The sequence below is a fragment of the Sinocyclocheilus rhinocerous genome, unplaced genomic scaffold (genome assembly GCF_001515625.1).
Source record: "Sinocyclocheilus rhinocerous isolate Xijiao unplaced genomic scaffold, SAMN03320098_v1.1 scaffold4662, whole genome shotgun sequence".
Lineage (NCBI taxonomy): Eukaryota > Metazoa > Chordata > Actinopteri > Cypriniformes > Cyprinidae > Sinocyclocheilus > Sinocyclocheilus rhinocerous.
Window position 1 is genome coordinate 29,740 of NW_015628677.1, and position 16,614 is coordinate 46,353.

General features: G+C 34.0%; 2 protein-coding genes across 2 annotated transcripts; one reads left to right on the forward strand and one right to left on the reverse strand.

The window, feature by feature from the left end:
* Window positions 1-81: 81 nt before the first annotated feature.
* Window positions 82-3,815, reverse strand: atg12 (ATG12 autophagy related 12 homolog (S. cerevisiae)). Its single transcript, XM_016549545.1, has 4 exons — window positions 3,675-3,815; window positions 1,853-1,989; window positions 1,006-1,068; window positions 82-309 (listed from the first exon to the last, which is right to left on the reverse strand). The coding sequence occupies exons 1-4, from the start codon at window positions 3,775-3,777 to the stop codon at window positions 250-252; spliced, it is 363 nt and encodes a 120-aa protein (XP_016405031.1). The 5' UTR covers window positions 3,778-3,815; the 3' UTR covers window positions 82-249.
* A 4,534-nt stretch (window positions 3,816-8,349) lies between these two features.
* On the forward strand, window positions 8,350-10,785 carry LOC107737909 (uncharacterized). The gene is made up of 3 exons (XM_016549546.1): window positions 8,350-8,508; window positions 8,656-8,724; window positions 9,763-10,785. Exon 3 carries the CDS (start codon window positions 9,784-9,786, stop codon window positions 10,687-10,689), a length of 906 nt encoding a protein of 301 aa, XP_016405032.1. The 5' UTR covers window positions 8,350-8,508; window positions 8,656-8,724; window positions 9,763-9,783; the 3' UTR covers window positions 10,690-10,785.
* Window positions 10,786-16,614: the final 5,829 nt, after the last annotated feature.

Genomic DNA, 16,614 nt, shown 5'->3' on the forward strand with positions numbered 1-16,614 from the left:
TATTTGGGGTTCTTATGATTTCCACCGATTCCTTCCATCTTCGCTCCACTTTAAAAAAAAAAAGTTCCATGAGATATTGCATTGTTTTACAATATTATTTACATTTTATTATTTACAAAAAAATGACACATGAAAAATCAATAAGTTATAAAAACAATCATGATGTGTGAGTGATGTTTTTGATACTGTATGTGTGCAGGTGTATAAATGAAACGGGAGAAAGGGAGAGAGAAAAAAAAAGTTGCCCGATCATCCCCAGGCCTGGGACTTGCAGTAATGGAGAACTAGTTTACCATCACTTCCAAAACACTGTAAAACAGAGTAGAACAACAAGGTTTACTGAGCTAATCAGCAAAACACACTGTTTTTTCATAGAAATGAAGGCAACTAAAATGGTATTATTATGGCATTACCTATTATACCCATAATAAATTACACTGGTAAAGTTAGAACAGAAATGGTCCCTTGTAAAGAGGATTGTTAGATTTTACCAGAGCTTTGAGCTTCCTAAATAGTCAAAATATGAGCAGGTAGATCTTTAAAGGGGTCCTATTATGCTCTTTTACAAAGTCTTGATTTTGTTTTGGGGGTGTACTAGAACATGCTCTCATACTAGGTTGTTTGAAAAACACATTATTTTTCACATATTTTACATTTATTACAACACCTCTCTCCCCAGTTTGGCATGAACGGCTCGAATAATTCCTGTATCAAATGAAGGCCCGCCTTCTGAAATACAAAATGTGCTGCGATTGGTTAGCTGGGTCAGTGTGTGTTGTGAATCTTTTCTATGCTCAAACAGCAACATTACAGACTAACTAAAGTTGAAAAGGTGAAAACGCATAATAGGACCCCTTTAAACACTGTAAGAGCAATACTTGCTAAGCAGCATTTGTCAGTGGCTGCACTACTGTCAAAATGGCAATCTGAATGATTTCAGTCTACTTGCAATTTTCTTACAAAGCCAGAAGGGGCAGAGACACACACACACAAAAAAAAACATACCTCAAAAAGCACACCCACTTCCTGGTCTGGTGATGGAGCAAATGACTGATTGACATAAATGAACTGATGGAAGAGCAGAAAGATAAAGATAAAGAATTCCGTGCAGAAAAGCAATAAGAAAAAACAACAACAATAGTTTAGCTCTCATAATTCTGTTTTTTTTTTTCTGTTTGATTTCATGAGTGATATTATTTTGATTGGGTTCACAAATACACATATTTATGAAAACATGACATACATTATATTTATGTATATAAATATGTTATATTTACATTATAATTATTGAAAAATGAAAATATATTTTATGTAACAATTATTTTAAATATATGGGTCAATGACGAAAAGGTGATTTATTTTCATACATTAGATTGTGTCCTGTTTCATTTTATTTTTCTGAGCCAAAAATAATAACTATCATACATTTTTACCATGATTTATGGAAGACACCCACTAAAATGTCATTCAGTATAACAATAGTTCATGCCAAAAAATCTTGTAAGGCATATTTGGAACAAGAATCATTAGATGACATTAAAAACTCTCCAAATCTAATTAATTGTATTTTTAAATCTTTACCAATCTTTCCCACCATCCTTCAAGCCACTAAGTTTTACCCATCTGTCAGCAAGAAGTTTTTAATCGTTTAAAATATAATAAAGTGTAGAATGATCACCTTTTCGTTTATATATTTTAATAAGCACAGGTCAGAATAAGTATGTTGTTGTATTTTTACATAAATATGTGTGTTACGCTGAATGCTGATAGAACACAAAACACACCCGGTCTTACATTGCACTTTAATGCTCTTTAATGTAATGAGGTGCCATGACGGAGGTGAATTACATACCAGTTGTTCACTAGGATCGAGTTTGAGAAAGCGTGAGATAAACTGAGCGAGTGACTGTACTGTCCTCCCGCTTTCCACAGACCATTTTTTGGTCTTCATGATGGGCGCATCACCGACCGCCTTCAACAGCACATCAACTGAAATATATAATGAGAAAAAAATCATGTACAACATATTTGGAAAATCTGTAGACCATATTTATTAAAGGGATAGTTCATTCAAATATAAAAATCTGTCATCATTTACTCACCCTCATTCCAAACCTGTATGAGTTTCTTTCTTCCATACTATGGAAGTCACTGGCTACTGTCAACTGTTCGGTTACCCACATTCTTCAAAATATCTTCTTTTGTGATCAGCGGAAGAAAGAAACTTTGGAATGACATGAGGGTGACAGTGATGACAGAATTTAAATTTTTTGGGTGAACTATCCCTTTAAGAAGTTGAAATTCATTACAGATACAATTAGCAAAAAAAAAAGAAAAAAGAAAAATACATACATACATACATACATACATACATACACACACACACACACATATATATATATACTGTGTGTATATAAGATACATTTTATATTACATGCCATGTAGCGAACACCTTTGTGTGCAGAATTAATTTAATAACTGCAGTTTTCTGGAATGTGACTAAATCTGAAATTTTATATAAATTTTAATGAATAGATATGTTATGTTAATATGATAATAAGTAATAAAATGTAATATAATTGATAAGAGAAGCTGCAATATCCCACATCAGAGTCAGAGGAAATAATACACTTTATCACACTTACTTTTCCTTAAGTGTGAACGTAATGTTTTCAGACACTAAATTGCATGTTATTTACAATTAAATGAAAATATATTAAGGCCTACATTTTTAATAACTGCAATTAGTTAATAGTTAATAATGTTTTTGACCCAATTAAGTAGGACTTCAGTACATCTTTATAGGCAATTTTCTATTTCTACTGTCTTTGGAATATGCTTAAAGTGTATTGCCAAATATCCTTCCATAGACATATATGGTAATTTAGTTTTTAATCATTTAAAATATAATAAAATGTAGAATGATCACTTTTTATATATTTTAATAAGCACAGGTCAGAATAAGTATGGTATTATACTATAAGTATGTTATTATTATATTACATTACATAAGTACAGTTTTTAAATATAATTTTAACATTTGAAGTACACTACAAGTGCATATTCAAAACAATTAAATGCACTTTTTCCACAGGGGTGGGCTGCTAATTATTGTTTGATGCTGAAATGTTGAAAGCAAGTGAAGTAAAAATGTACAAGTATATGACTCTATACATAAATAAGAATAATAATATAGGCTTTGCAATAAAAGCATTACATAAATACATTAGTATGGTACAATATTGCCATGGGGTCCGCAAAGGTGTTCACACGAAGCAATTAAATGTGAAATAATACACGGTAATAAATTATCACCTATGGTTGAAAAGGTGGTACGATATTACCGTAAGCCACACTATAAGAATGGTTAATTGATATTAATATAGTTAATTAAATTAGCGTTTAGGCCTAACTTTCTTTAAAATCATAAAAAAAAACTATAACTCTAACAATCTCTGTCATGGTAAAAAAAAACAAAAAAACACGGGCATGCTTGGTCAGCCATTGGCGGCCTTTACACAAACGGCACCTTGATTGGCTGACAGAGCGGTCAATCTTCCGAGAAATCGCGGAAGTAGCTCGCTAATAAACTACGCGAAATAATCAATGCAGCAGCGTTTAGAAATTAATGCATAACAGTTTCTCTGCTCATGTATATAATTCTAAAACCATACTCTTTTTCTTCTCATCCGACGATCCAGTGTGTTCAGTGGCAGTGTGTTGTATCGAGGGATCATCTTTTTGATTTTCTGTAGGAGATTCTGCGTTGTCAGACATCCTCCGACATTCACAACAGGCTGACAGGCAGCTACACTAGACAAATTAAAAGTCGTTTTTTCAAATTAAAGGTCGCTGTTTGCGTTCTATTTTTTTTTACAGCCTACAATAAAAAAGAAACAAAAAAAAATATTAATTATAGATTCATCTATCATTTTATATATATTTATATAGTCTATATTAGTTTTACTTCAATTTAGTATATTAAATTGACTTGATTTTCAAATTAAAAGTCTCTGATTAAGTTCTAATTTGTTAACAGGCTACTATAAAAAGAAAAAAAGATTTATTATAGATTTATTTATTTTTATATAGTTGTTTTTACTCAGTTTAGTTAATTCGATTCGTTTTAATTCAGGACCAAAAGATTTTAAGGACACACCACTGGGTGGCGACATTTTCATCAGAATGGTTACATACAGGGTTTGAAATTAACACCCGCCAACCCGCCAAATGCGGGTAAAAATCAGCTGTGACTTTGTCGCATCCAGTGTGGACAGCCTCAAGCTGTTGGCTTACCTCTGGCCTTTTTTTCATAATTTATTTGCTTACGTTTTTTGGCTAGTAGAAATTATGAATGGCCGGTAACTTAAAAATTTAGTAGCCAAATTGGCTGGTGAGTGAAAAAGTTAATTTCAAACCCTGGTTACATATGATATAAAACCTTGTTCTGGAAAGGTTGTTGTGTGCTAAGTAAATGTTCAATAGATATTTATGTGTTCTGGTGTTAAAGAGATCTACTGTGTTGCATTTATTGCACTTTATATGTAAGTATACTGTTTACTTTGATATGCTTCTTGGCTCCACAATGTTTTATCCCTAAACATTCGAACCCCTCTAACATTAAAGCCAAGTATTCCTTTCGAAATCTGGGGAGTTTACAGGGGAGCAAATATAAATCCATGTTTAAATACTGTTCAGACTTATTTCGGCATTGTAAAGATAAAAATAGACTGATTTAGTGTTTCGTTCATGTAAATGGATTCTCTAATTGAGTAAACCACTCCTTCAGTAATGCTGGGTATTTGTGATCTCATACACTGGCAACACTTCCAGCCATTCATCATTGTATTAGTAACCCTAGTGTGACGTAAGCCGTTCTATGAAAAAGGAAGTGATGTGATGTGATGTGATTCATGGCTCAGCTGCAGCATCCTTGAATTCTCGTCCCAGGCAGGAAATGTTGGCCACCAAAGGAGAAAGGATGTCAGTTGTAGCCTTTAGTCTGTAATTAATTTTAGCTCTGTAAAGACTGTGCCATATTTGATACATGAATTTTTAAGTCCTCTAAATTAAAAATAATAATAACTTTTTTTCTGAAAAATCTGTTATACTGTACACAATCTTCTGCTTTCTGCCCTCTGATTGATAGTTCATATTTTAGTAAGTGTCATACTTTAATTCTAAAAATATTCTCCTTCAGGATGTCTTTTTGCTGCGAAATCTTTAATGATTTTTAAAAAGTAAATGTAAGAACAAATTTTATGCTATCAATATTTCAAGATGAACATTTACTAAATGAAAGCAACTTAGGCTTATATATAAACTCGATATTTTGTGTTATTTTAAAAGTTTTGTGATTTTTTTTTTTTTTAGATTTTTTATTTTATTTCATCTGGTTCAACAAACTGTTTCATTTAAATAGCCTAAACTAGATTTTTTTTTTCTGAACATTATTTCACACAACTTTTAACTTAAAGAAATCTTTAGCTTTTTCATCTTGGCCTTTGCACGTCTATTATAATATTGATGGTGAAAGTGATATACGTGGATATACAAAAACAAAGCACAAAACAGAGCTTTAGAACAGGTTCTGCTTAAACAAGCTCTTGAAATGTTGACAGACAGGATTCCGAAAACATGTGTCATTGTGTTTCATCCATGGCAATAAACTAAACACACAATGTACAAATAGTCCTATAAAGCCCTATATCCTCCTGAGAACCATAAAAAAAGTTTTGTGAATTTTGTTGTTGTTGTTGTTGTTGTTGTTGTTTTATGTCATTACATTGGTTGGAGCATAAGAAACAAATGTAGAAAAACCTTTTTTGAAAAAATATAGTTTATTCATATTTTATTCTATGTCCTTTGTAGAGTACGCCAGGACTAAGTTATTCAAAAAATAAATAGACATGAAAGGGCATGTATAGGCAAAAACAATGCTTTATTTTTTTTCATTCACCAAAGAGTTTTTAGGTTTCAGGCTATTTTTAACCAAACTTTGTACAAAGATGATTCTCAACCAGGCATGTAGGCCTACTAGCCATCGGGAGCACCGGGACATTCCCGGTCGAGTACTAGGCCGAGGGAGACCTCCCCATAATAGGCGCTGTTTTTGAATTACAGCGCATGCAAAACTGCGAAAGCAGAGAGCCTACTCCAAAAGTGTGACGCGGCGCTACCCGATGCATCCGCCAATGAACGTGCGTTGCGCTTCCGCGACGATGTAAAGTGATAAACAGAGCAAGAATTGAATTTGAATTTCTTTCTTCTGTGGATCATTTGAGAAATTCAAGAATTTTTTGTCCATAAAATCAAGGGTAACCAAAATGGTTTGGTAACATTCTACAAAATATCTTCTTTTGTGTTCCACAGCAGAAAGTAGCCTAAGTCATGAGGGTGAGGAAATGATGACAGAATTTAATCAGAATCAGAATCAGAATGAGCTTTATTGCCAGGTATGTTTACACATACGAGGAATTTGTTTTCGTGACAGAAGCTTCCACAGTGTAACAGAATGACAGTGACAGAACAAAAAACACAGATATTAAAAAATAAAAAAATAGAACAAGTAAATAAGGAAATATCGGGTGGTGTGTACTGCCGAATGTCCAGCAATTCGTCTCTGGTGAAACTGATTGCAGGGATATAACTAAAGACAGGACAAACTAACAAAAACATAAAAACAACTGCGGAGCACGGCACGGAGGCAGCCATCAGCGTCGGCGCCATCTTGGACATCTAATTTTCTGCATTCTAGCTCAAAATCAATGCTTTTCTGTCAAGTGCATTCTATGTGACAAAAAATGCCTTATTACGTTTGTAGCATTTGTTATGAATTCAGTAATATATGTCATTATTTGTTTCTGTCCTGTTTTATTTATTCATTTATTTACTCCAATTTAAAGCCCTATATAACCCAGTAAATCATTCAAGAGGAAACTCTTGGGCCAGATGGGCTGGATTTGTCCAAGGCTGAATTGTAACCCCAGTCCAGCCCTGTTCTCAACTATGTTATTAAAGATATAACAGAATGATTTGATATACTATTTTACTTTATGCAATATGTGCGTAAAATTTACATAATTTGATATTCCCATTCTATACAATGTATCTATAGGCTACACTGCATCTAATTTGCATATGAATGTGTTCTTCAGGCAAACCATAATGGAAAAAATAAGTGTTATAATGGGAGTAATAACTTGGCAACATTTTCATAAGAATATCTCATATTTCATAGGAATATTGATCTATAATTTTTTCCCTATTGACTTGTTGTGTCTCCCCAAAATGCCTGATTAACATGCCATTTGTCCTGGTGTCCTCTACAGAAGACATTGTAGCATTTGTTATGAATTCAGTAATATATGTCATTATTTGTTTCTGTCCTGTTTTATTTATTCATTTATTTACTCCAATTTAAAGCCCTATATAACCCAGTAAATCATTCAAGAGGAAACTCTTGGGCCAGATGGGCTGGATTTGTCCAAGGCTGAATTGTAACCCCAGTCCAGCCCTGTTCTCAACTATGTTATTAAAGATATAACAGAATGATTTGATATACTATTTTACTTTATGCAATATGTGCGTAAAATTTACATAATTTGATATTCCCATTCTATACAATGTATCTATAGGCTACACTGCATCTAATTTGCATATGAATGTGTTCTTCAGGCAAACCATAATGGAAAAAATAAGTGTTATAATGGGAGTAATAACTTGGCAACATTTTCATAAGAATATCTCATATTTCATAGGAATATTGATCTATAATTTTTTCCCTATTGACTTGTTGTGTCTCCCCAAAATGCCTGATTAACATGCCATTTGTCCTGGTGTCCTCTACAGAAGACATATGAAAATGATGCCTTGTTTCGTAACAAAAAGTGATATTCCGATTTGAAACCCCATAGATGTTTATTTATGACAAACGATTTCAAAATGAGTCAGATTTAAATAATTAATTACAAAATATTATATTTCCCTAAGAGTGCTAAAATTGATCATTCTGTCAATTTCAGTCATATTTAAATAACAAGCAGAAGGTGTGGCATGTAAAGTCTCAGAGAAATTCACTAAAATATAATGGCCTCTACTGAGGACAAAAGTCTATGCCTGCGGGTCCCAGGAGATTATACCCTGATTACTCCTGAATTACCCGATTCTACTCTTGAGTGAGGTTGGACCGTGTCCACACAGTAATAAGACAAAAATTCGTGTGAAATAATTTTGTTCTGATAGGAAAAAAATAAAAACCCAGGTTACAGGCAGCGCTGCGTCAGTCAGTACTTTCATGACTATTTACAGCTGCAGCCAGAGCGCTCCCGTACAAAACTAACGTCACTTCCTTGCCCATCCCTAAAGGAAAAAAAAAAAAAGAAATATCAGAGAGAAGAGCGACGCCAGAAAAGTCAGTAAAAGAAGGAAAGCGAAAGATATTTAAAGATACATTTGGTTATAAGAACAAATAGGTATAAGCTCACTGATAAGCACACAGTGATCAAAGTAAGTTTAATTCTGTCGTTTTGAAGGAAACCTATTCGATAACTCAGTTGGGCGCGTAACTTTTAGTGGCAGTTACTCCCACTTTAGGGACCTTCATTGCATTAAACTAGACTATTTAATAACAAATAGATTTTTGCTCTATTACAGCTTCACTGGACAGGAGGACGCATTCCTGTGCAAAAGGCAGGTCTTCTGCTTAAAATTAACAGATCACTGGTAAGAGTTACTTGGCTGCAATTAAACTACTTCGTTTTAATCTAATGTGTATTATATTTTACATAAAAGTTGTTTTATAGTATTCATCAGTTGAACTGGCCTCAGAATATCTGATTGTATACTCGTAGTCAATAGATCTGGTAAAGGCGTCTAGAACTGATTCCCTTTCCAACTGTTACAGTTGTTTTTGAATATAGCGATATTGCTTATTTCTTTCGTATTAATAAGATTCTCAAATGACCCTAAAATGGATTAGGCCTATTACCAACAATAAAGGGTGAAACGCGCTAATTATGAAATGTTTATGTCGAATCAATTAAATATATTAAAGTATGTAAAACTATTTAGTAAATAAATAGGCTATAGTAAAGTAAGAAATTATCCCTGTGCTTTAAAAGAATTTCCTGGGCTTCAGAAAACGGTCGGAATTCTGTCTGTTTCTGTCATAAATCTCAATAGTAATTATTTAATACAATTACGTTTTAAAAAGTTGTGGGCACGTTCATATTGTTTATCTGAGACTTTTTTCGCCCTCGCGAGAAAGCTCGAGGGAAGAATGCATTTAAGCACGCGCTTCACATACAAGTCCGAGCTTGGCTTTGGCGTCTGTCAGCTCCTCTTTTTCACAGCCTTTACGCAATCATAACTTTTTTTTTGTGCAACGTAATGATTTCATACATGGCTGTAGATAAAACATGGAATTTACCGAGTATTATAATCACGTGTCTTATATCTCATACCTCCCTTAAAACTGAATCACACGGAATAAAAACTTGGATAAGGAAAGATATTTTAAAAATGTAATAACATAAAATGAACATTAAATATAATAAAATGTAGTCTTATTGTAACTAACAATCAATCACATTTTATTTGTATAATACATTTAAAAACAAATGTTTACATACAAGGACCATACAAAAAACAAGCAATATTAAATAATAATTAACAAATTATAATGTAATATAATGGTTAGTTATAAACCATTTTATTGCACTTTAAATGTTTATTACACCTTTTCTTCATCTGACTTTGCAGTTTCGTTCCTCAATTGCTACCATGCCTCTCCAAAAATCATCTTCTCGAACCCCTCGTCTGGATCCCACCATGATCTCTGCCCCCCTGGGAGATTTCCGTCACACCATGCACATTGGTCGCGGTGGAGACGCTTTTGGTGACACCTCCTTCCTGTCCAGCCATGGCCCCTCTAGTCCTAATCCCAAGTCTGTGCAACCAGACGTGGCAGCCACTGTAGAGACCACAGACAATCAGATGAACCATAGCAATGAATTTGAATATGCAGAAGATACCGGTCCGAATGAGCTCCAGCATTCCGATTCAGTTTCTTCCTTTGACCTCGACTTGGATTTAGGGCCTTCGATTTTAGGAGATGTCCTGGGCGTGATGGACGGTCTGACGATGGGTTCTCACGAAGACAATGAAGAGGTGTTTAGTTCCAGCAAGAGCACAAGAGATGTGATGATGTCACCAAGGAGTGCTGCCAATGAGTTGAGCGAGAGGATGAGAATGGAAAGTATGACCAAAGAGGTGAGCCAACGAGATGAGCAACTCAACGAGGTCAATGGCGTGAAATCAAAAGGGCTCAGGCCCAAAGTGCGATTCAGCGACAAACGTGATGAGATCATCGGGCGACAGGAGATAATCGAAGGGCTAGATGTGGAAGTTGAAGAAGAAATGGGCTTGAGACCAAATAAGGAGATGCAAGAGATTAGTGGGAAAACGGCTTACGACAAAGACCCAAGACAAGCAGAGGTGGTTAATCGGAGGGAGGACAACTCTCCAAGCCTCTCTTCCTCAGTGAGCTCAGAATATGAGGGAGTCTCACCGCTGGACCGGAGGAGAGAAGACCAGCATCTTTCAGAAACAGATTCAGAGGAGGAAGGTGCCAACGGACAACAAGGATACACTTTTGAGGACGAATTCAATGATGAGATTGGCCTATAAGAGAACATATTGAGCGATTTGAGGACCAAAAATAAGTCACTGGCATATGGATCACGACATGAACAGAATTATTCTTAAAAAAGAAAAAACATCCATACAGGGCATTCACAAATGCTGGAATTTTCTCCTGGGAGATTTCATTACATATACATTCATATCTTAAAATGGAAGAAGCAATCAGATTGTGTATTGTTGTTGGAGATGTACTCATTTAAAAAGTGCAACAATGAAATGCACGTAATAGTTACACACTACAAAATAGTCTTAAAGCTAAACAGCCGCAAACTGCATAGCTTTTAAACTGTGAATGAAAATAATCTAGTCGATCATTTGACTGTAGCACTCGACTAGATTCATAAAGAGAAGCATGAAAAGCTTTAATAGGCTGGATTCGTTTTAAAAGCAGTTGCTTTTATCTTGCTTTCCCAGTTGTTTGATTTGAATACTAAAGAATATATAACAGACAATCAGTGAGTTTACACTCAAATCACTCTGCCAATTGAAGTAATGTCTATTGGGCTAGACCAAAATGTGTAATTAAAAGTTTTATTAAACTATTTGTGGCATTTTGCATTCTTTGAATGTGCTGAAGGGAGGCAAATTAATTTATGTAAGTATGCTATTTTTACTGATATATTTTTTTATTTTAAAGTCAAGTAAATAAATGAATACTATCTTGTAACTCCCTCCCATGTTATTTTAATTGCATCAGTGTGGGATAATTTTGCCTTAAGATATTTCCATGAAGGTTAGTTGGATTGATAGATTTATGGATGGAAAGATAAATAAAAATAGGTTAGTTTGGTTGCAAGACTTTTCAGAATAATTCTAAATGTTATACATTTTTGTATATGCTGTTCACTATCTACAAATGCCACATACATGACTACAAGTCCAGAGTTATTATTACAGCACCTGCTAAAGTTCAAAGTAAAAAAGGTAACAATTGCTGGAAGTGGAGTTGAGTATTTACAAAAATGTCCCAAAAAATTGGCCAAAAATGTAAACAAGTCCTTTCTTCATACTTACACTGGAGGGCATCCTTCCATATTAAAACCGTTTCCTCTTTCCAGCAAGAGACACTGAACTCATCTCAGTCTTGAAGGCAAATTCAGAGCACTCAATGAATGCATAAAAACCCAAATTGTAAAATGTTCTTGTTTTCAATATAACCTGGTAAAATCATGGTTTTATCATGATTTTATCTAGGCTTAGCAAATTTCCTTCAGTAAAGTTGTCAACTGAAAACAGTTTGTCTAAGGCAAAATGTAGACGGAATTGTTGAATTGTCAATTATTTTACATGAAGAAATAAGGACTAACAAAACACTTTTCTGTTTATAATAATATGTGTGAAGGCTATGTGCTGAAGGGAGGCAAATTAATGTAAGTATGCTATTTTTACTGATATATTTTTTTATTTTAAAGTCAAGTAAATAAATGAATACTATCTTGTAACTCCCTCCCATGTTATTTTAATTGCATCAGTAATGATGAGATTGGCCTATAAGAGAACATATTGAGCGATTTGAGGACCAAAAATAAGTCACTGGCATATGGATCACGACATGAACAGAATTATTCTTAAAAAAGAAAAAACATCCATACAGGGAGAGTTAATGAAAATTTCATCTTGAGGTAATAACTGGACAATTTGGAACTTTCTTTTCCAAGTTTACAATGGTGTTTGCTCATTTTTGGAACTATTTTATGAAAGTAAGACAATGTTACGGTTTTGTTTTTTATTGGATTTTATAACTACAAATTTTGAAAGTCTCCCATGGACAGTGTGATGTCTTACAAAGAATAACCTATGAACAAACATATTCATACATTTCCCATGGTCTCAACTATATAATGTTGAGCAGTAAATGTTCAGTTTTTCCAATTCATAACTCCGTTAAAGGGCACTTTGCCGTCTTCAGTTAACTGGAAACAGCTTTAATCTTGATGGAGAGTGAATACCTAAAGTTCATACAGAATGGAACAAAAAGGTGATGTTTAGATTATGGCTATCTACGGTGCCTTACATGAAGATGTTTTCCAATGTTTCCAATGTTAGTTTCACTGAAAAGCCAATGATGAAGCTTTTCTTTTTGTGGGAAGATGCAAGGTTGCTGAATGCATTCACAAATGCTGGAATTTTCTCCTGGGAGTTTTCATCACATATACATTCATATCTTAAAATGGAAGAAGCAATCAGATTGTGTATTGTTGTTGGAGATGTACTCATTTAAAAAGTGCAACAATGAAATGCACGTAATAGTTACACACTACAAAATAGTCTTAAAGCTAAACAGCCGCAAACTGCATAGCTTTTAAACTGTGAATGAAAATAATCTAGTCGATCATTTGACTGTAGCACTCGACTAGATTCATAAAGAGAAGCATGAAAAGCTTTAATAGGCTGGATTCGTTTTAAAAGCAGTTGCTTTTATCTTGCTTTCCCAGTTGTTTGATTTGAATACTAAAGAATATATAACAGACAATCAGTGAGTTTACACTCAAATCACTCTGCCAATTGAAGTAATGTCTATTGGGCTAGACCAAAATGTGTAATTAAAAGTTTTATTAAACTATTTGTGGCATTTTGCATTCTTTGAATGTGCTGAAGGGAGGCAAATTAATTTATGTAAGTATGCTATTTTTACTGATATATTTTTTTATTTTAAAGTCAAGTAAATAAATGAATACTATCTTGTAACTCCCTCCCATGTTATTTTAATTGCATCAGTGTGGGATAATTTTGCCTTAAGATATTTCCATGAAGGTTAGTTGGATTGATAGATTTATGGATGGAAAGATAAATAAAAATAGGTTAGTTTGGTTGCAAGACTTTTCAGAATAATTCTAAATGTTATACATTTTTGTATATGCTGTTCACTATCTACAAATGCCACATACATGACTACAAGTCCAGAGTTATTATTACAGCACCTGCTAAAGTTCAAAGTAAAAAAGGTAACAATTGCTGGAAGTGGAGTTGAGTATTTACAAAAATGTCCCAAAAAATTGGCCAAAAATGTAAACAAGTCCTTTCTTCATACTTACACTGGAGGGCATCCTTCCATATTAAAACCGTTTCCTCTTTCCAGCAAGAGACACTGAACTCATCTCAGTCTTGAAGGCAAATTCAGAGCACTCAATGAATGCATAAAAACCCAAATTGTAAAATGTTCTTGTTTTCAATATAACCTGGTAAAATCATGGTTTTATCATGATTTTATCTAGGCTTAGCAAATTTCCTTCAGTAAAGTTGTCAACTGAAAACAGTTTGTCTAAGGCAAAATGTAGACGGAATTGTTGAATTGTCAATTATTTTACATGAAGAAATAAGGACTAACAAAACACTTTTCTGTTTATAATAATATGTGTGAAGGCTACTATGGTTTTGACCCATAAAACCAGCAGTCTGCCTTAATTAAAACCCACAGCCTGCCTTTAGCTTCAAACTGAAAGACTAAAAATACTCTGTTATGTCCATTAAGAGAAAAGTCCTAATCTTTTTTTTTTTACTGAACGGATACCCAAGGAAAAGTGGCTCTTCGGTAAATATGCTCGTGTTATAAATAATGTTACTACACAACCAGCAGACTTGTGGATGATTTAGAACATTTTAACGAGTACAAATCAGTAATTCATCATACAATTACATTATTTCTGCCTCAAGAAGTTGAAATATTGGTTCTAGAAGGGATGGAAAAATGACAGAAATGCATACGAGTCATGCATACCTAGATGTTCCATTCATCCATCTATGTACATTTAAAATTCTACACATGCACATTCTTTCTGCCTGAAACTGTCCAGTCTCTCGTTCTCTTCCCACTCACACAGACACACGCACACACACAGTTAAACAGAAATAGTTCTGAAGATGTTGAATCCCGACAGCGCGGTGGAAATGAGAAGTCCAGGAATCTGTGGGTGCCAGTGGAGCTCCTTCACTTCTTTCTGGCCCTGGTGAAGGAACAGTAGCTGTGGTGGTAGCTGTTTTAAGCCCCCTGCCTGTTCTCCCATGTCACATGACTCCACTGATAGATCCCATTGGCTGACAACATCATCAGCTCCAGAGGCGGCAAACACACTGGAGTCAACAGGGTTCCACTCCACTGACGTCACAGGAGCACTGTGCTGCTTAAAACTGGCCACTGGATGTCCAGACTGAAAAAAAGAAACAGGAATGTGATCACTTTAAACAATAAACAAAAATAAGTAACATACAGATAATATAAAACACTGTACAAAAGTTTGGGGTCAGCAGGTTTTTTGTATTTATACCTTTAATCAGCAAGAACACATTAAACTGATTAAAAGTGACAGTAAAGACATTTATAATATTATAAAACATATCCATTTAAAAAATGCTGTTCTTTATAACTTTCTATTCAAAGAATCACAGACACATATAGCCGTTTCCACAAAAATATTAAGCAGCAAAAAAAAAAAAGTTTTCTGCATTGATAAAATCAACATATTTGAATGATTTCTGAAAACTCATGTGACACTGAAGACTAACCTTCTTCAGTTAACTGGAAACAGCTTTAATCTTGATGGAGAGTGAATACCTAAAGTTCATACAGAATGGAACAAAAAGGTGATGTTTAGATTATGGTTATCTACAGTGCCTTACATGAAGATGTTTTCCAATGTTTCCAATGTTAGTTTCACTGAAAAGCCAATGATGAAGCTTTTCTTTTTGTGGGAAGATGCAAGGTTGCTGAATGCATTCACAAATGCTGGAATTTTCTCCTGGGAGATTTCATTACATATACATTCATATCTTAAAATGGAAGAAGCAATCAGATTGTGTATTGTTGTTGGAGATGTACTCATTTAAAAAGTGCAACAATGAAATGCACGTAATAGTTACACACTACAAAATAGTCTTAAAGCTAAACAGCCGCAAACTGCATAGCTTTTAAACTGTGAATGAAAATAATCTAGTCGATCATTTGACTGTAGCACTCGACTAGATTCATAAAGAGAAGCATGAAAAGCTTTAATAGGCTGGATTCGTTTTAAAAGCAGTTGCTTTTATCTTGCTTTCCCAGTTGTTTGATTTGAATACTAAAGAATATATAACAGACAATCAGTGAGTTTACACTCAAATCACTCTGCCAATTGAAGTAATGTCTATTGGGCTAGACCAAAATGTGTAATTAAAAGTTTTATTAAACTATTTGTGGCATTTTGCATTCTTTGAATGTGCTGAAGGGAGGCAAATTAATTTAAGTATGCTATTTTTACTGATATATTTTTTTATTTTAAAGTCAAGTAAATAAATGAATACTATCTTGTAACTCCCTCCCATGTTATTTTAATTGCATCAGTGTGGGATAATTTTGCCTTAAGATATTTCCATGAAGGTTAGTTGGATTGATAGATTTATGGATGGAAAGATAAATAAAAATAGGTTAGTTTGGTTGCAAGACTTTTCAGAATAATTCTAAATGTTATACATTTTTGTATATGCTGTTCACTATCTACAAATGCCACATACATGACTACAAGTCCATAGTTATTATTACAGCACCTGCTAAAGTTCAAAGTAAAAAAGGTAACAATTGCTGGAAGTGGAGTTGAGTATTTACAAAAATGTCCCAAAAAATTGGCCAAAAATGTAAAGAAGTCCTTTCTTCATACTTACACTGGAGGGCATCCTTCCATATTAAAACCGTTTCCTCTTTCCAGCAAGAGACACTGAACTCATCTCAGTCTTGAAGGCAAATTCAGAGCACTCAATTAATGCATAAAAACCCAAATTGTAAAATGTTCTTGTTTTCAATATAACCTGGTAAAATCATGGTTTTATCATGATTTTATCTAGGCTTAGCAAATTTCCTTCAGTAAAGTTGTCAACTGAAAACAGTTTGTCTAAGGCAAAATGTAGACGGAATTGTTGAATTGTCAATTATTTTACATG

Bases quoted from the DNA above. Each gene is read 5' to 3' on its own strand.
- atg12 (XM_016549545.1), bottom strand. From the start codon at position 3,777: ATGTCTGACAACGCAGAATCTCCTACAGAAAATCAAAAAGATGATCCC. The intron at 1,069-1,852 runs GTATGTAATTCA...CTCTTCCATCAG, and splicing joins TCGATCCTAGTGAACAACTG to TTCATTTATGTCAATCAGTC. The intron at 310-1,005 runs GTATGTTTTTTT...TCTGTTTTACAG, and splicing joins AAGTGGGTGTGCTTTTTGAG to TGTTTTGGAAGTGATGGTAA.
- LOC107737909 (XM_016549546.1), top strand. From the start codon at position 9,784: ATGCCTCTCCAAAAATCATCTTCTCGAACCCCTCGTCTGGATCCCACC.